We start from the raw sequence: 20,277 nt of genomic DNA on the forward strand, positions 1-20,277 counted from the left end.
GGAGATATAGCATTTTGGAACCAAACTCTTTATTTCTACTTTAGAACTATATTTATGCACAAATTGATCTGAATGTGTTTTCAATTAAAGGTGCTCATAAACACAAGTTGCTTTTGTGTATTTGTGTTTAACATGACGTGTGTGTGTGTGTGTGTGTGTGAAGAGAGACATTCATGTAGTGTTGTAGTGCATATCCAGTAGCACTGTACACTTAATTTTTGTTTGTGTATGGGGGTATTCACAAGAAATTATACATACCGTACACAAATATACAAATATTACTGCTGTGGTAATATTGCAGTGAGAAACATTTACTGACCTGAGTTGCAGTCTTACAGCCGGGCTACATCAGGCGTGCAACTGACGCATTCTGTTTGCGAATCATAAAACATAATTTTAGACGACCCATCTCATTTTTTTGATTGTGCGCACCGCTCCTGCATCTGGTGTAGCTAGTTCCATTGATTACAATGGAAGCTAACTGTTGCAACATGCTCTCTGCCCAGTGTAGCTCAGCTGGTACAGTGCGTGTAGCCCAGCTGGTACAGTGCCTGACCTGTTTGGTTGCCCTACTGAAGTGGTCCCCTTGACGCAATTCTGAAATCATCACTCAGACAACACTGACGTCAAGGAGGCCTACCCATGTAGTTGCGGACATGATCATATAAGAACCACATGCCATAACTGTGTCTGTGACATACTGACAGACAAGCAAGAATGTTTTTTCTTGGTGTTAGCCAATGCCATGGTCAGCATGTAGCCATACGTATACCGAATGTTCTGTGCAGTGTTACAGTGATAGGGCTGTGCTGTGTTATGGTCATGTGAACTGTTTGTCTCTGTTTGACGTTTTTTTAACTGATTGCTTTCAGAGACCACTGGAAGAGCAACCGCATCTGGGGTGAGTGGACTGTCTGTCTTATTTCCACTAGAAACTTCCTTTAAGTGTCTTTTCCCATGAAATATACATACACCACGACATTTCATTTCATCATATACAAATGCCTCAAATGTTTATAGCACCATTTTGTTTTTGCTGACATCATTTGTAGGAGGAAACTGGATTACTAGTGTGGCACTAAACATGGCAGTTCTAGTGTGATCCAGAACTCCAAAACAATTCAAAGGATTATTGTCTCTTATTTTGGGACCAATGGAGTCTAACACACTCAAATATCACTGTTTGATGAATCTGCAGTAGGAATTTACTTTGTCGAACAACTTCTTATTGATTGTCGGATCAGTGGCTCATTTGAATACCTCGGGGGTCGCTCAGCAACTAAAGCCATAGTTTTGTGTGGAGAAACTTGTTGCTTAGAAACAGGGTTTTCTCTCCACTGCGTGTAAACATAAGAAAGCAACTCGTCCTTGTCTAAGAATGTCCAGTAGAATCTCCCTTTTGTGTCTGTGAGTCTCTATCATCTCCGTCCAGAGTCTGATAAAAATATACACAAAATATACAAACTATACAACATCCACATCCATAAGTAAGAACCCCTCGACGAGATGATCCAAGCGTTAGATCTGGGCAGCGTACCAGGGATCATGTTGTGGTTAGCTTTGGGGGTTCTACATGGATGGGTGCTCACCGCAGTGCATTCTGGGGTAGTTTTTGGGTAAAGCTCATTTTTGTCTCTGTTGTCATGAAGTAGAGCTGACCTTCAACCCAAAAGCTCAAGGGCAGATGTGCCAACAGAACTTTCTCTAATCATGATTTCATACGGGCCTTTCTCCTGTCCTCCCCTTTCCCCAAACTAACTGTGCAGGGAGAAAGCCTCGGGACTCTGCTCAAACAAGTGGTCTTCATCACCACTTTCCACGGAGGAAGTTCCATAGTGGGCGTCCTGAAACTGAAATCCATAGGATCTACCCTCCCTCTAGGGATCTAGTGTGATCTGTTTCCTCTCCTTTCAAAACATAGTCCATGTCCAGTTCAGCAGGGACAGAAGTGTTTTTAGGGAATAAGGAAGGAGAAGAGGGGTCATATGAGTCGTTCCTCGGGGGGTAGTTTGAGCATGCTATCCATCTCCAGGCGTGCACCGGCCACCTCCTGCTGGCTGGGGTTGTAGGCCCCCTCGGACTGGCGTTTGCGGCGGGCAGTGAGCAGAATGAAGATCAAGCCGATGACCAGGATCAGCACACAAAAGCACACTAGGGGGATGATCAACACCAGCCAAGGGAAGCGCTCGCGCTGGGGCTGCTTCTGCACACACACACACACACACACACACACACACACACACACACACACACACACACACACACACACACACACACACACAAAGAAGAGACAATCACATTAACAGGGAGTAAACAAGTTAAGCCACAGCACAAATAAATGTAACCATGCACTATAACATTAGGACAGTGTATATACTGTTTATACATATGTACTCATTGTACTGTATATAATGCACAGTATTCTACATATCTCCTTTAGGATGAAAAGAGTGATGCATACACTGGTCTCGCAGTGTGAGCCACTGAAGCCTGCTGGACACAGGCACTGGAACCTGTTGAGCCGGTCAACGCAGGACCCTCCATTCAGACAGGGGTTGGAGGCACACTCGTCCACCTCTTTCTCACACCTGCGGTCAAGGAGCAAGAGCAGTGTCACTGGAGACGGACAGGACTGGGTCTTCAGTGTGCAAAGTGCAGTGATATGTTTGTGTGCTGACTGCTGAGGTCAAAAGCAACTCACTGTTTGTTTTTAAGAGACTGGGAGAGCATGCTGACTGATAAGATACAAAGATGCTGAAGTGATTTGGTAGAACAGGTAGAACATTTGCTTTGTGGTGAGGCCCAATTAGTGATGTACACACAGTTCATTTTTAAATGAGGAATAAAGACTTCAGAACAGTGTCCATTTAGGTGCCGCAAAAATAATGGACAATATGGAAAGTCGATGTTTAGTGTAGTTTTCTTAAGTAATTAGTTTACTACAGTATATCTAGACATGTTAGTAGCCATAAGCCCTTAGAGTATATCCATAAATTCAATTCCATGCTAAGACTCATAAAAGGCTGTGTTATTGGTAAAGGTTATGTACACAATCTGTTCATATCGAGTTCTATGAGGGACCTCACCTATAACCTGTGAAGGCTGCAGTGCAAGTGCAGGTGCCCCCCCAAACCTCATCATGGCACGTGCCACCGTTGGCACATTCCAACTCATCACATGGAAGAGGAGGGTAGTTCCATCTGCAAGAAGATGTCAAAGGTCGTATTACCACTATGTTTTGAGGGAAAGATGTATTTATGGTGTGCTTAATGAGAAGCACCTATAATGAGTCTGTAGTCTGTTCAACCATATAGAATACTGTATGTTCAGTGATGTATGTTTTTTGTGAGGCAAAACTATTCTGGAACATGGACAAAGATATCTCCATTTCTGTATCCCAGGGTGAACTCACTGGCAGTGGTGGCCGCTGTAGTCCGGTGGGCAGGTGCAGGTGTACTGGTTGACTCCGTCCACACAGGTGCCTCCGTTCTCACAGCCGCCCTCCTCACACTCGTCTACGTCCTGATCGCAGGCGGCGCCCGCATAACCCGCGTGGCACGTGCACTCAAACCTGCCCTGGAGGTCCGTGCAGCGGCCGTGGACGCAAGGCTCCGAGGCGCACTCATCCGTGTCCAGCTCACACTGTAGCCCCTCCCAGCCGGGCGCACAGGCGCAGCCGAACAGGTCGAACAGGTCCTCGCACGCGCCCCCGTTCCGGCAGGGGTCAGAGTCGCAGACGGGAGCGCTGGAGCAACCAGCGTGGACGGCCTCGTCTCCCACACGGTGGAAGCGGCCGGCCTGTGGCGGGTGGAGGTCATCCACGAAGGGCAGGTACACCCCCCCGACCCTCACCGCTCCCAGACACCCTTTAAAACTCTCCGCCAGGGTCACCAGCCTGCCCGCCTCGTTGAGGAAGTGGAGGCCGCCGGCCAGTAGCGGGGCGCTGCTCCCGTCCGTGATGCCGTCCACGAGGATCTCCCAGTGCGAGGCGTCCTGCTCGGGGTCGGTCATGAAGATCTGGACCCTGTGCCAGCGGCCGTCCGACACCCTCCGCTGCCCGGCGAACTCCAGCGCCTCCACGCTGTTCTCGCTGTGGATCTCCACCTTCAGCGCTGCGTCCAGGAGCCCCACCAGTAGGAGCTCCGCCCCGTTGGAGGCGTGCAGGAGGAGCCCGTTCTCTGTTCGCGTCCGGACCTCCATGGTGACGCTGGTCACCGGGTCGGTCAGCGAACCCTGGGAAGTGTACTGAAGTGGACTGTTGTCGAAGGTCGCATTAGAGATGCCTGTGAAAGAAAAGGTTGTATCAGTCCACGGTGTTAATTAAACTCAACCATCTAACGAAACTCTTATTACATAGTGCTATGATGTACATTAATGTACATGTACACTTATGCTAAGAAGATTAATTGCAAACATCCAGTCGCCTGTGTCAATAAGTACCCAAGTGGAATCAGAAAGGAACTGACCATCAGGAGTAAACCATGTGCCTCAACAGGCAGTAATGCTTTAAAAATCAAGTTTTGCCAATGAGCCTACGCAAGGTCATTAGGGAGTAATTATTTTTGGATCCTAAAGGGGAGCAATATGTTGGCGCTTACATTCATATCCATCTGGTAGGTCCACACAGTGTCCCCCATTGACGCATGGGTCACTCATGCACCACACACGCGTCTCACAGTGTTTTCCGGTGAAGTTCAGTGGACACGAGCAGACAAAGTCGTTCCAGGTGATGGTGCACTCTCCTCCATTTAGACATGGCTCCTCCTTCAAAACAAACCAGACACCATCACATCACATGGAAATCCCAAGTTCAGAACTTAAAGTAGATGTTGAACCTAAGTGTGGGTTTTTTTTTTCAAGAACTAAACAGATATACATTTTGAGGAACAAAAGTTAGAAATGTTAAAGCTACTGGATTAGTGTTTGCTAGGATTTCACCACCTCTTCCCATCACAGTTTCAGCTCCAGCAGATACTGTTAGTGTACGATGTCATACCTTGCAGGTGTCATCACTCAGGCAGTCCCGCTCCACGTTTCCAGAGTCACTGGGATAGTACACAGTGGTATACACTGAGCTGTTCCAAGCATCCAGATCCAGGTGCACATTGTCCAAACGGACATCCTGAAGGCAACCCTTGAAGTACCCCCCCCACTCCTCCAACTCCCCTTCAGGTAGTCCACCAACATGAGCCAAATCACCAGCCTCCACCTCCACTCCAGGGAACGCACCCAAGCTGTAGTGCAGGCCTCCGAACTCAAAGTACACCATCCCGTCTTTTAGATCCACCTCCACCAGGTGCTTCTCACCGTCCGTCAGGAACACGGGAGCGATTAGCGGCGAAGCGTCCAGATGGGAGAGGACCATCACCCGACCCAGCCTCAGGAAGAGGCTAAGGTAGGGATCCTCCTGGTCGGCGTGGGCGAGCTGAAGGATCAGTCCGTCTTGTTTCAGAGAGCGCAGGAAGAAGGACACCTTGAAGTCCGTGCCATGGCTGTTGGTCACGTCGTACGACACGTAGCTCAGTGTGTCCTCGTGACTAAACGTCCAGGAAGGAAACTCTGCAGAGAGGAAGAGCATGAACATTTGAGACAAATCAACAGGGGGGAGGTGTGGAGCAAGCAGCAGCATCCTGACCGCCGTTCCTTTACTGTCACTCAACCGTATCTGCATGAGGCGGGAAAAGCCCCCCAAAATACACTTTCAAATATGAAAGTAGAAAATGGGAAGGGATACAATTTAAGATATGTCAGCCTCTCCCTAAAATGTGGTCATCACAGATTCAGACATACAAAGCAGAACAGTCCACTCACCGTCCAAGCAGCTGTTGCCGTAGAAAGGTCGATGGCAGTCACAGCGGTAGCTGGTCCACAGGTCGACACAGGCCCCACGCTGAGAGCAGGGGTCCTCCTCACACCACTCCGTCTTGGTGCAGCCGAGCTCCATGTCCTGCATGGCGTCCTCTGGCAAGCTCTGGGGCAGGATGGGGTTGGAGTCGACGAGCAGGTCCTCCATGCATCCCACGAAGGCTCCGCCCTTCTCCAGGTGCTCGTGGTACTCGTCCGGCGCGCCGCCGATGTAGACGTGCGTGAAGGAGTCCGGGTGGTGGAAGAACGGACCGTCGGGTGACCCGCCGCCGTCGTCCGTGGTCGCGCAGCCGTCCTCGTCGCAGCCGGGCCCCTTCAGCACCAGGGCCAGCCCCCGGCCCACGACCACGCTGGCGTCCCTCCACCCCCCGTCGGACACGCGTCCGGGGAAGGCCGCCTCCAGAGCGATCTCCTCGGACGCCGCCTTGGCTTTGAGCCCTCCGTCCACGATCTCCAGGGACAGGTAGCTCTCTGCGTCGCCCCGGTAGAAGAGCGTCATGTCGGGCAGGGTGGTGCGGAAGCGCAGGCGGACGCTGGGTCCTCCTCTTCCGCCGCCGCCGCCGACGTCCCTGCGCTCCCGCTCGGGGAGCGGCACCTCCACGAGGACGAAGCCGGGCGCGGAGAAGGAGAACGTGGTCGGGGTGGAGCACACCTCGTCGTAGAAGCCGGGCTGGCAGTGGCACGTGTGGTGGTGCTCGTCCCCTTCCAGCCACGGCACGCAGGCGGCGGCGTTCAGGCACTCGTGCTCCACACAGCCCAGGAGCTGGACGTCGCAGTCGTGGCTGCCCCAGGGCAGCTCGCCCTCCTCGGCCGCAGGGCAGTGGCAGGTGTAGGAGGCCACCCCGTCTTCACACGAGCCTCCGTTCTGACACGGCTGGCTCTCACACTCATCAATGTTCACCTCACAGGAGTCACCTTTTCCCACAGGGAGGAAAACCGTCAGGTTCAAAAAGGGCATCAACCTGTTCTATTTTTGTCTTCTAGACCTTTCTGTTCCAAAGGGATCCAACCTTGAATACAGTACAAATCTAAATACTGTATCTTGGAACTTTCATATATAGTATATATAGTATGAAGGGTTTAACTGAGACATGAACCAGTCACTGGAATATTTACAACTGTTAATGTTGTCATTGTTTACTATAGAGAATGTGGAAATAAATTTACATACCTGTAAACCCATCAGGGCAGACACACATATATGCATTGACTAGGTCCTCACAGGTCCCTCCATTTTGACACGGCTCAGACTCACATTCATCAATGTTGACTGAGCAGTTCTCTCCTGTGGATAAGCGGGAGGTTTAGCTTCACAAACATTATGTATAAGCTTGGCTGAGTAACACATTTACAGATTCTGACCTGGCCCCTGACCATTACATTTAGTGGCTTTAAAAGTCCAAATTCAATTAGCTAACAGCAAAAGATTTCTCTATTTTCTAATCCTTCTAGTCCAAATTATAAAGTTGCACATACTAACATGTATAGTAGTATAGTAAATTCCTATCAAACGAGAGGAGAAGGCCCTCCAACTCTAGTGTGCTCTCAGACTAATGACCAACCTGTGAAGCCAGGCTGGCACTGACAGACATATCCAGCTGCATGTGCGTAGCTGAACTCCCAGCCTTCCTCCCAGCTGGCAGAGTCAGACCTCTGAAAGCATTCGCCATCGTTCAGACAGGGGCCATCCGCACACTCGTCAATGTCCACCTCACAGTTGTCTCCCTCATAACCTGAAACGACCATAATGTTTGTCAGCTCACACAGACCGACAGCGATGCACACCAATCGAACAGCAAGTTCCACCAGTCATTTCAATCGTGACATTTGACCCTTTCAAGATGCTTCACCTATAGTCTTCTACTAAACAATCTCATCTCAGTACATCGTCTTTTAACTTTCTTGAGTGCACATATCATGTTGTCAATATCATGGTAAAGAGAACAGATGTTTAAAAAGCTAATGTTGGGCAATTCCACGCAAAACTGTCACATCCATAACGCCAACACAATGCCATGGTATTTAGTAGTGACAGTTTTGCATGAAATTGGCTTCTGGCGCCATAAATCGGAGTGTATGAACTTGGGTGTAGCACCTTCCCAGCAGGTGCAGTGGTACTCGTTGGTGCCCTCCTCACAGGTGCCCCCGTGCTGGCATGGGAGTGAAGCACACTCGGGGATGTCCTCCTCACAGTGGTCTCCCATGAAGCCAGTGCCCGAGCAGTCACACTCATAACTGCCAAAGACACGCCAAAGGGATGGTTATGTGTGAGTACATCCATTTTTCTACATTATAATGTTGTGCCATTAAATATCAGTTTACAGATCATTTTCATTCCACATAGATGATGCTTGACCATATTGTAAGTAAAACTAAACTATACTTCTTCACTTATCACTTATTGGTTTACACATGTTTATTTTCCCACTGATCAGGAGAATGTGGACTGTTGTAGGGTGAGCTGTTACCTGTTCACCATGTCAATGCAGGCAGCTCCATTGAGGCAGGGGTCACTTTCACACTCATCAATATCAATCTCACAGTCCAGCCCTTCGAAGCCAGGCACACACTCACAGGTGTACAGACCAATCAGGTCGTGACAGGTAGCTCCATTGTGACACGGGCTTGAGGCACACTCATCAATCTCCACCTCACAGTTCATCCCTGGCCAAAGGTATTCAGGAGAAAAAAAATTACAACCACAAAATGGAAACCACGGAGTATCTGTTAGTGTGGTCCCTTTAAAATCATTAAATCACAGTGCCCTGCCAACTAGCCTTTTTGGACATTCAATGTATTATTTTATTAAAATACGGGTCATTTTCCATTTCTAACACCAAAAACCTCTATTTCTCATCAATAACTGGCTTTCATTATGAGACACTGGCAAACATGGCGTGTCCTCTTTACTTGTCTGTGAGTCTACAGCCAGTGGGGTTGTTCTGGCTGATGCATGACCTGAGGAATGCATTCCTGCTGTACTTTCCCCATGTGCCACAGATACCAGCCAGGCCTCCTGATGTTTTACAGGCCTTCTCACTTATGAGGAGAGAAAAGAGGTGGTGTGTTTTCCTTCACTCTGTGGGAAACGGCTATGAAAGCTTCAGAGTGCTGATAAGGGGGCCTGAGTCAAACTACATCTTCCAGAATGCATCACTGTCTTACTTCAGATCAGCACATACTTTCGAAAAAGCCAAGTTAAATCTTTCCAGAAAAGGAGTTGCTTGCAAGCAAACAGACTCCACTATCTCAAATGCTTATTATGATTGATTGTATGATCGAACATAAGGCAAAGAGAATATGGGCAATTCCGCGCAAAACTGTCACACCCATAACGCCAACACAATGCCATGGTATTTAGTTGGTGTAATGGACGTGACAGTTTTGAGGAATGATATTGCCCATATCATTTCTGCGCTTCAGTGAAGTCGTGCTGAATTCATAAGTGGGTGTTAGTTGGACGTTTGAATTTGAGGAAAGGTATTCGCACCTGTGTACCCCAGCAGACACTCGCAGATGTAGCGATCCTTCAGGTTGACACAGGTGCCATTGTTCTCGCAGGGATGCGACGCGCACTCATTGATGTCAATCTCGCAATTGTAACCCTGGAAACCAGGCACGCAGAAACAGTGGTACTCCGCCACGCCGTCCATACAGATAGCCCCGTTCTGGCACGGGTGCGAGAGGCACTCGTCGACATCCTCCTCGCAGTTGTCCCCGTCGAACCCCGTGGCGCAGTGGCACTCGTAGCCATCGGGCAGCCGCGAGCAAGTCCCGTTGTTTTTACAGGGCTCATCGGCGCAGTCCACCACGCGTAAGCTGCAGTCCTCGCCCCCAAAGCCCGTCGGGCAGTAGCAGGAGTAGCCGTTGACCCCGTCCACGCACTCCGTCCGCACGCTGTCGCAGGGGTTGCTCTCGCACTCGTCCACGTCCTCAGTGCAGTTGGTCCCGGCGAAGCCGTCGGGGCAGATGCAGGTGTAGTCCGTGGTGCCAGGGGTGCTCTCACATTCAGGGCAGGGTGCGTATAGGCAGGCGTCGTACAGCTCGTCGCAGTCCTTCCCCATGTACCGCACCTCCTCTTGCGTGTCGCACAGGCACACATAGTCGTCCATGGTGTCTACACAGGTGCCTCCATTTTGGCAAGGAGAGGACATGCACATGTCTGATGTGGCTGTGCAGAATGTCCCTGTAAGAAAAAAAGAATATCTTAGACCCTGACCAAGACCATTTATTGTATGTGGAAAGCTAATTGGTGATAAACTACTTTCTGATTCTGTGTACAGGTACAGTAGGTGCAAATTGTACACATGGATCATTTGTCTTGGGGAACAATAGGATTTCACTGATGGACAAATGTTGTAAACCAAAACAGGGTGAAGGCCAACGTGGAACCTGCTGTGCAACAGTTGGTGACAGGTTAAGCTAGATTATCTCAATTCAGGCAAATTGTTGCCTAAAACTGACTTTGATAAGAATAATTCTTCTGATAAACACCAGTGGGTGGACCTTTAAAAGGAAACAAGAAACTCTCTCTGATTATAAACTTTCACAAAGTTCACAGGTCACAAGGATTTGAAACACTGTCTCAAATTGGCTGAATGGACTCCACGGAGTAGCCTGTGTGTGTGTGTGTGTGTGTGTGTGTGTGTGTGTGTGTGTGTGTGTGTGTGTGTGTGTGTGTGTAGTGTGTGTGTTTACCAAGACCTCTAAATCCTCCCCTGTCCTACAGTAATTCTAACGCTCCAACTGTGCTGTGCAGACTCCCCGAGTGTCTGGAGATTTAACGGCCTCTGTCACGGCAAAGGGCCCCTCAGCGTGAGAGCCTCACCTAGAATGTCCCACGCCACAAACCCGCTTTCCACTCGCTTTGTCTTCAGCGGCTGGAGTCATGCTCATTGACGGCCTCTTAACAATAGGCATCTGGTGTGACTCAAAGCCTAATCTTTGCCTGTCACTCTGGGGGGGCAAGACCTGGACCACCCTCTGGGCGATAAATCAACCAAACAGCACAACAACAAAAACAACAGTAAGTAAAGGCGTGAGAAAGAGGGCTAATCAGCACCGCGGAGAGAAAGCCAGCTAATGAATCTCAAAGCTTCTCGTTACGCGTGTTTGCTTAATTTGTTTGATTAACACCGTTTGCAGTCGTTAGTTGTTTGTGTTTTGTTGTAGACACTCACGAGCGGTCCACAGGGTAACCCTTGACAGCATGCTGGACTGTGTCTCCGGCCAGAAGGTAAAGTTTAACTGCCCTGCTTTTTTTTTTTTTGCCCAAGTCTGATGTGCGCAGGGCGGATCCATCCCATATCTCCAATTTAACACCCTGCTGCTCATGTTTCCTCCCTTCCTACTGGGAATCCCAAACTCACTGGAAAACTCAACCTAATGAATCTGGGCCAGTTACATGGCCCATTACATTTCTAATGATCCATAGACGGCAACAATGCAAGGCGTTTTTCAACACTCTCACAGCATAAGGGATTAGGTCATCAGCATGTGCTTTGTGTGGCGCTTTCCAATTCCTTTAGATTTTTTTTTTATCAAAGCTGTTCATCCTATTGTGTTTTAATTTGGTAACCAGCGAAAGTTTCACACCCAGGGAACAGACTTGGCATAGTTGCCCTACATAAATGACTTACTAGTGAGTAAACTGAAAACATTGGCATGCACAGTGTGTGTGTGTGTGTGTGTGTGTGTGTGTGTGTGTGTGTGTCTGTGTCTGTGTCTGTGTCTGTGTGAGTGTGAGTGTGAGTGTGAGTGTGAGTGTGAGTGTGAGTGTGAGTGTGAGTGTGAGTGTGAGTGTGAGTGTGAGTGTGAGTGTGAGTGTGAGTGTGCGTGTGCGTGTGCGTGTGCGTGTGCGTGTGCGTGTGCGTGTGCGTGTGCGTGTGCGTGTGCGTGTGTGTATTACAATGCTGATAGGTGCTGGACTGCTGTCTGGGCCTCCTCAGCTGGCCTGTCTATGTGAACGAGGCTGAATGCATTTAGAAGAGGCAAGAGGGGGGATTTCTGGCAATCCGTTGTCTATATCAACCAGCCAATGGCGTGAATGCTTTGTTGAGTCACTGCGAATTCCACAGAACGGGCCAACCCCGACTACCCCCCCCCCGCGCGCCCCCCCGACCCGGGGCCCCATCCCCCGCACTTTGATCAGTGTTCTGCGCCCAAATTTTCATTCGAGCGGAAGATATTAACGACCAGAAAAGAGACAGAGGGAGGGCTTTGGAGTCAGGAATGTAGAAACATGCTGGTGTGGTGGAGAACAGCATCATGTATGCCTCAGCTGTACACAGCGTGTGTGTGTGTGTGTGTGTGTGTGTGTGTGTGGGGGGGGGGTTGGGGGTTCTAGAGGACCCAATGTGGACATACTGTAGTTCCAGCACTCCTTTCGATTAACCTTGTGGGCACAAGAGCAGGTTCACCTTGCGGCCTCCAAGCAACAGATGGCTTTGGTCTTAATCTGCCCCTGGAACCAGTGCTGGCATCTGACTGGGTGTTAAGTGAGACCAGGGTTGTGGACGCGGCAGATGGAGAGAGTTGTCTTCAACCCTTCAACTCTCCACCCCCACCCCCACCCCCACCCTCCGCTGCACCACCCACCTCTCCGTCCATCTCACTGGACTCCAACAACACGTGGGTCGTGTAAGGTAGCGGCCGTGCGCCTCCGTCTCCGCGTCCTGTGACACTGATCTGGCCTGAGCTGCCCGCTGGGCGTGGGCACACCCGGTGCCGTAGGGCACCTCTCGTGATTAAGGAGGGGGCAGAGCAGAGCCCGGCGTGAGGCGGGGAGAGGGCCGAGCCACATGCTCCATTAAGAGTGGAATAAAGCAGCCTTATTAGCTCCCGACTGGGGCCCGGTCCAGGAGCCGTCCTTCCTATATAAACCAATTACACTCTGAATGCACCAGGCAGACATGTGACTGCTGGGAAAGTGACTTCAATCATGCCACTCTTTGTTAAAGACTTATTTCCCTAACAAAAGAGAACTATCACATAAATGGCCTTGAAACCAAGTAAGAAATACAGACACAATTTGTCCATTGTAAATGGGGAGCATTTATCAGACATGGAATTTAAGGTTTTAACCTAATCCATTTTTAATGAATAATTTTGTTTCTGTGGTGAAGAAAAGTGTGAAACACAACATTTAATCAACATCAAAGAGTTAGCATCAGGGCTCCAGAAATCTCTTTATCAGCTTGCTAGCCTGCAAGCTGAACGCTCTGTCACAACACACAGAGCTTATGGAGTGATGTGATTCTCAAAGCAACAAAAGCAGATGCCACAGAGAAACTCAGAAACGCTAAGCCCACTCCCAAAGTGCCCCCCCTCCCAACCAAACAAAGTTCTGTCACATGGCTGAAAGGAAGAAGGAGTGCCCGAGCGTTTCCCAGCCCGAGTATCTTTGTCTCCTTCTAGGAGCTGCGCTGAGACATTTCCACCTGCTGAAGAGAAAAAAACAAAACCTCTTCTCAATTCTGGTCACTTGGTTCCCCATCCCCCGGAGTCCGGGAAAGGGACCAGCGAACACATGACTCCAGCCGGAATTGTCCAGGGGAAAAAAAAAAAAAGAAGAAAAGAGCAGCGGTTGCCGTGGCAGCCCGTGAAGTTATGCGGCTGGCTCAGTCAGGGCTGCTGACCCCCGCTGACCCCTGGGACCTGCCTCCATCTCACTCGGCTGTGGCCTGGGAGACGTGCCTTGATGCGGGGGTGGGGTGGTGTGGTGTGGGTGGATGAAGGAGGAGTAGGTGATGGAGGTGGTGGAGGAGGAGGAGGAGGGGTGAAGGGTGAGGGACACAGTTGGAGATGGTGCCAAGCGGCTTCACCTCGTGCTAACCCCCTGGTGGAAAGCCTCCGAGGGCGCCAGCCTGGCCTAGCTGGCCGTCTTCACAGCAGGTTCACACTTCGGCTGCCAGCGGCCCGCAAATCTGCCGGTTGGCACGACATCGAGGCATAAGATTGGTCGAGTCCGCTTAGTCTGCTTCCGTTGCCTCTCAAAAACACACATCCATAAAAAAACAAAACGAATAAATCAAAACTAATAAATAAAAAAAACAATCAAAAATCCCAATGCCGCCCTAATCGGCTGATGAGTCCATAAAGCAATTACAAGTGTCCTGCTGTGTGCATCTTAGTGGGAGGTGATTAGTCCAGTAGGTGGATGGACTGACTAATAAGTCAATTCAAAAACTAATTTGAAACTGTCACTATTATGTTCCCCAGCATCAGATTTCAATATACTGCTGATGTACTATCTGGTACATCTGGTGCACAAAACGGACTTCAGTTGTATAGGAGACTGCAGGCTTTATCATCACCTTTAACAGAGGAGTAGAAGCACCCATCTGAAGTATTTTTTGTTATTATTCAGTGAGGATAGTATTTAAGATAATTTAGGAGAGGATTCTACTGAGTTTATGTAATGCAGATTAAAGTTCATTGCCCCTGGTAAAATAAATGATGCAATGGAATCGAGTGTAATCTGGCATTTCCACATAAATGCATTCCACAGGAGTGACTGAACTCTTGCACTCCTCTCTCACATAAAGACACTCTAAAGTGATTTTGTTCATCTCAAAGACATGTCCTCCCTTTAGTATCTCATAACAAATAGCGATATCCTCTTTCCTTATCAGTAGGAAATGTGCTGCCTGGTGGGTGTGCCTCCGTGTGCCAGATGCAGAGCTGTCAGATCTGGGCTCGTCCAGGTGCCACTTGGATGGATGCCGTCCAGGTCAGGGCCGAGACACCACTGGCCCTGCTGACCTCCGGAGGCTTTCTCTGCAGTAATCGGCAAGGATCGCCGGTCCATCCCCCCTGTCCAGCTGCCCTAAGCTCCTGATAGCAGGATACCTTCAAGGATTATGACTAAGTAGCCTCACACATCTATGTGCGCACACACATGGACACACAAACACACAGATACACACATGGACACACACACACACACACACAAGTGCACAGCTCATCTTGCTGTTGCATATATATGTGGTGACAAACTACGATCACAGTACACAGTTCAAAAGCATTGGATTGGATTAGTGTGGAAATTCGGACGGCGTCTTGGCAGACTTTGGACTTGAGGTGGGGATTTATTTCACATGTTCAAGCCTCAGATCTGTAAGCATGTCCTTCCAAATTCATTTGAGGAGGAAATGAATCATGATGTATCAAAAGACTTCAGCCATTTAGACCTCTCACTGAACACACACACACACACACACACACACACACACACACACACACTCAGACGCAAGCACTCACACACAGACACAAGCACTCACACCCACATATACAGGCCTCCAATGAATCACCCACATGCCTAGCACAGAATGGCACAGACTGATCCCTAAGCAGAGGTTACGTGAGTGGGGGTGGCGGAGGCCCTGTCGGGGGTAGGGAGGGTGGAGGGGTAAGAATCTGGGGGTTGTGGTGTGTGTGTGTGTGTGTGTGTGTGTGTGTGTGTGTGTGTGTCAGGGGCCCGTCTGTTGCTTGGCAGCAGCCATCTCTCTCACCTGCCTTATCTCTCTTCTCGGCCACTCTGACGGACAGCAGAGGCCCCGGCCCCGTCATAGCTAAGACATTCCCCCCATTGTGATGTCAGCGCCCCCACCCTGGCGGTATCGGCGGTATCTGCGCTGGTATGCCACTTATCTGTGAGCCGCTGGGGAACAGCGTGCCTAGCCACCCCAGCCGTGGCTGTGAAGCGACACACTCATGTTTGGGTCGCGGGTATCTCTGAGATGCCAGATCTGTTGAGAGTCTGCGGCGCTAAGATTGAGCCTGTCACTCAGGTTGACTGCACACTGGGGCAAAATATATCACCATGCAACATGTCACGTTTCGAAAATGCACAACCTGAAGGATGTTCTGCATGTTATTTGTCTTGGTTGAATTATCCCCTTGTGATGTGTTTTTTGGAATGTCCATTAAACTTTGATATTTGAACACCTATATAATATGAAAGTGTTTCTGTTTTTTTTTTACGGCATTACACCATGCTGTATAGATTAAACAGACATAATGTTTTTAGAAACACAACGCAAACACTGCTTCCATCCTCATTTCCCATAGGAAAAGAAAACCCTGTTCTCAATTAGATCAGCTTTTCGAGATCACTCTACCGGAGAGAGAGGAAGCTAATGCCACACAGTGAAGCCAACCATGAAATAACCTTATCCAAACCATGAAATAACCTTATCCAAACCACAGCCACCTCTGGAAAACTACAAGCCTGGAATAACGACAAGCTGTGTGGACATCAAGCAGGTATCAGCATTGCACATTATATCTAGCAGCATGTGGTCCACCTGTGGTGAGGTTCTCTTGTGGATCTAGGTTCTGATTGACCGCGTGGAGCATCTCTGGGAGAGCCTGGTGTCGTGACGGCCTTCACAGAGGGGATACTGGAGCTGAAGTCATGCGTGCTGGATGGCGCAGCCGACTGTGGCCAAACGGGCCAGATGCTCTATTGTGGTGCCTAAGTAAACCATCCAGAGAGAGGCTCTGTGTCTGGGAGGCCTCTGTGGTCATCTCACGGATGAACCCATGAACCTGTTCACCCTCCATCTCTCTCTCTCTCTCTCTATCTCTCCCTCCCTCCCTCTCTCTCTATCTATCTCTCCCTCTCTCTGATCTTGCCTGAGGAATGCATCTCTCCTTAATCAGCGTGTCTACTTTAAGAGGTGAAGGGAGGCCTGGGGACCTTAAGACAGTGAAGGGTGGCCCTGGGCTATCTGATGACCTGTGGCCTGCTAGAATGGGAGAGAGAGAGAGAGAGAGAGAGAGAGAGAGAGAGAGAGAGAGAGAGAGAGAGAGAGAGAGAGAGAGAGAGAGGGAGAGGCGAGAGAAAAGAGAGACTGCCATTGACACATGACTGAGGACTCCAAGTCCTGCGTTTTGTCTATTTTCACATACTGCAGGGGGTGAGAGATGTAAATAAACTTTCACCATAACCTTTGCCCGCCATCGACTAAACAACAACACACACACAAAAGTCATTACTGGGATAAAAAGGTAATATCCCTACTTGTTTGTTAGACAACAGATTGTTTGTTTTACTGAACACAGTGGGATCTAACTAGAGGATCCAACCAGCGATAATTCAAAAGGTCCCTTTGGGGAGCGTTGGAGCGTTGGCCTAGGAGTGAACTTGTATACTCCAAAACAAACACTTTAGAATGCAAACTGAGTTACGTAAAGATGTATGTTACATTCTCTCTACATTTTTGCTTATTATGTGTGATTGCAAAAGATATTGCAAATATTAACTCAGAATATTGAGGAAAGTTCACAGATCTAAACTAATAGAAACTAATGAAACTGATAATTGCACATGAGATAAACTACATACGTTTCATCCTCTGCAATGTTTGTCTGCCATAAAAGAACATTTGGTCTAGGATATTTCCTTTTTTAGTGATTGTTTGTTTTTGTTTTTTTAAGTTTATTCATGCATGCTTCAGGCTCTGCTGTTGAAACTTCTACATGTTTGGTGAAGTTTGTGATTTCAATCTGACAACAACAGTTTTCCTCCAAACAAGGGGTGTTGGTGGCCAAAGCAAACAGCGTTCGTTAAAAGTGATTAGCCCAAAATTCCAGTCCTTCATAGGCACCCCATAATGCCCTCGAAATTACTCGGAACCTGTTGCCATGGCAATGGCCAACAATGGCAGCGGCCAACCCCCTTAGCTGTCTATTCCAGACTCTCTTATGGGGGTGCAGGGGGGGAAATAGGCCAAAAGAAGAAAAGAGCCTCCCAAGCCCCTCGGCTGCACCGCACACCCATCTGCACCACTCCAAACACGAGTGGGAGAGAAGGAGGGGGGGGGGGGCGCTAGTTTTAAAGCTTAGCAACAAGTGGTCCAATTACTACAGAGAGAGAGAGAGGTGGACAGCAAAGAAAGATCATTTTTTAAAAGTTGAAGTTTCCGCAATTTAGATTTTCTATTATAAACCTTTTTTTAGGGGAGGGGGGTAATATTGTGGCTGCATGCATAATCTTTAAACTAAGCATATTTTTTACATTAAGAAGTAAAGAGTGTTTAGATATTAGAAACATTAGATAATTAGAAACCGACTTCACCATACTTAACATAAAAATCTGTTTTGATTATATTGTATTTAAACATCATATAATCTGGGTTTAGGGGTACTTACACTTATTTGCTGTATTCAAAGACTTTTGAGAGAAATGTGAGTTAATGAGTAAATCTGACTGCTCAACAGGTTGTTTTTACAGCATAGAGAACGACACTAATACAGCCTCCAGCCTCCAGAAAGTTCATGAAAAAGTTAATTGGAACCTGTGTTAGGCTACACAGGTGCTGTACATTTTCTGATGCAAAAATAGTAGATTGGACTCACCCCATTTGAACATCATCATAGTGATGAAGAGGACTTTGTGGAAACTTGAATGTATTCTGCTTAACTCCATGGCAAAAGTGATGGACCCAAGCCTTCTTGGAGCCAAAAAAATAAAAATAATAAATAAATTCACTTCAGCGGTTCCAATTCTGGCATCCTGGAGTTGGATAGTCCGTTTCTCAGTGGCGAGTGTTCAGCGTGCTACAGGCACCCATGCTCGGTCACTAATGAGCACCACGGCAGTGTCCGCCTGGACAGGCAGAGCTTGGCCGGAGTAAGACTGTGTAATCACCCAGGAAGAGAGAGAGAGGTTGGGAAAACTCGGAGTGGAGTGATGCGGAGGGGGTGGAGGGGGACGACTCCCACCCAGGCGCGCTCTCTGCCAGAGTGGGTTCACTCACTGACTGGCTTTGGCTGACCTCAGGCTGAAATGGCAACCCTGACCAATTGTGACTCTCGTGGAGGCATCTGATTCAAACCATCACCGAACAAAAACTCCCAAGTTCCCACAGTGTGTATTAAGAGCGCAATACAACACTTAGCAGTTGAGTTCACACACATAATCTTGAGTGTGTTACATGCACTTGTGCACTTGTGCCCTTCTATACTAACGGGATTGTCTGGATCGATCCATGTCATGGGGAGACGAGTCCACTCCGGGTTTTCATGCCCCATTCATGGAAATGGCCAGCAGCACCAGTGAGATGGGTGTGAGGGAGTGTGAGGGGGGACTTAACTCCCCGCAGAACAACACACTTAGTACAACCTTGTTACAGCCACACTCCCTCTAAATCCCAGTCTCTTACTCAATGGGACTCCTGCGCAGTGGTTGAGTTGAAGCTCTTAGTGCCACCAGGGACAGGAGCACAGCTCGCTCCTCAGACCGGGGCCTCTTCGGCACCACGAGCAGCCCATCACTCAAGAGCCCAGAGAAGGCCCCTCCCCACTGGTCAAGGCAGACAAACAATAGATGCTCATCAGATCTATAGACCTGCTTGTCTTGACTTCCATCCCAGAAGACGACGACGGATAAACCAAGGAAAATATAATTACTTGACTCTAGATGGGTGGGTAGGTGTGTGGATGTTGGGGGGGGGGGGGGTGTTTTGCTTTGCTGTGCTTAGGTAATGCTTTGTGAGCATGGCATGATTCAGTAAGGCATGGTCTTACTCATGTGGGTTATCTATTGTTTTAAGATGTTTTGTACAACGGTGAAGATCACATGCAAGAATAGTATGGAGTGTCCCTTGCTGAATCAGGTTTTGAGTCATGTTTTTTTCCCTTCTTCTCTGTACATGGGAGGGAAAAGTGTGCAAAATAAGATAATGACACGCGTCGCTGCTTAGTAGGGAGGACAGTACAGGAGAACGCTGTGAGAACTGTCCTTGAAAAATTGCGTAGGCATCAGAAGTAGATACAGAGACTTCTCTCTGACACACAAGTCCTGCGGGCAGCAACATGTGGGTTTGTTACAGCAGGAGCCGCACGTTCTGGCTTTTAACTGATGGATATAAACAAGACCATCAGTATATCAGAAAGTGGAAAGCTCATTGTTGGGTCACATTGATTTGTTTCTTTGAAAAACAGTGTATTAAGAATAGCATGAAATCCTCTCCCATTAGTATCAATTGATTTTATTTTATGTAGTGAAATAGGAAAATGGAGCCCAGAGCCTGAACCCCTGGAAGCCATTAATGTATCATTAAACTATATTTATACAGCATTCTCTTTTACCTATGTTATGATCATTTAATTAATCTCAATCAAAATAGCAGTTACAGCAATACTCTATTTTAAGTCAGCAAGATGATGTCCTCCCTATTTATATTTTCATCCTAACTTCTCCTCATTAAAGGTTATCATTAGGAACAATAATCAAAGCGAAAACAAATAATTTCAGTAAGCTGAGTTTTTTTTCCAATTGGGGAATTCCCAACTACAGAACCAAAATATCGGATGAAATGGTCATGCAGTAATCCTATACAAAAAAAAGTGTCCGGTCCATAGTATTGGCCAGAGTCCATCTTTTGTCCCAGTCCGGAGACAGGA

At 48.3% G+C, this 20,277-nt stretch overlaps 1 protein-coding gene across 1 annotated transcript; it reads right to left on the bottom strand.

The window, feature by feature from the left end:
• Positions 1 to 1,639: 1,639 nt before the first annotated feature.
• Positions 1,640 to 18,298, bottom strand: crb2a (crumbs cell polarity complex component 2a). The gene is made up of 13 exons (XM_076283169.1): positions 18,229 to 18,298; positions 9,356 to 10,051; positions 8,334 to 8,529; positions 7,961 to 8,100; positions 7,428 to 7,598; positions 7,037 to 7,150; positions 5,812 to 6,780; positions 4,997 to 5,559; positions 4,599 to 4,764; positions 3,413 to 4,283; positions 3,087 to 3,200; positions 2,462 to 2,588; positions 1,640 to 2,203 (listed from the first exon to the last, which is right to left on the bottom strand). Exons 1-13 carry the CDS (start codon positions 18,296 to 18,298, stop codon positions 1,982 to 1,984), a joined length of 4,419 nt encoding a protein of 1,472 aa, XP_076139284.1. The 3' UTR covers positions 1,640 to 1,981.
• Positions 18,299 to 20,277: the final 1,979 nt, after the last annotated feature.

This window comes from Alosa pseudoharengus, unplaced genomic scaffold, assembly GCF_046254945.1.
Source record: "Alosa pseudoharengus isolate Yale_2024_CS ecotype anadromous, Long Island Sound unplaced genomic scaffold, YU_APseudo_1.1 YU_APseudo_1.1_scf_14, whole genome shotgun sequence".
In the NCBI taxonomy this organism is placed as follows: Eukaryota; Metazoa; Chordata; class Actinopteri; order Clupeiformes; family Clupeidae; genus Alosa; species Alosa pseudoharengus.

Excerpts from the sequence above, each read along its gene's own strand:
- crb2a (XM_076283169.1), bottom strand. The coding sequence starts at position 18,298 with ATGGAGTTAAGCAGAATACATTCAAGTTTCCACAAAGTCCTCTTCATC. Across the intron at positions 8,101-8,333 it reads TGCATTGACATGGTGAACAG|TTATGAGTGTGACTGCTCGG; the intron begins GTAACAGCTCAC and ends TGTCTTTGGCAG. Across the intron at positions 2,204-2,461 it reads GCTCACACTGCGAGACCAGT|AAGCAGCCCCAGCGCGAGCG; the intron begins GTATGCATCACT and ends GTGTGTGTGCAG.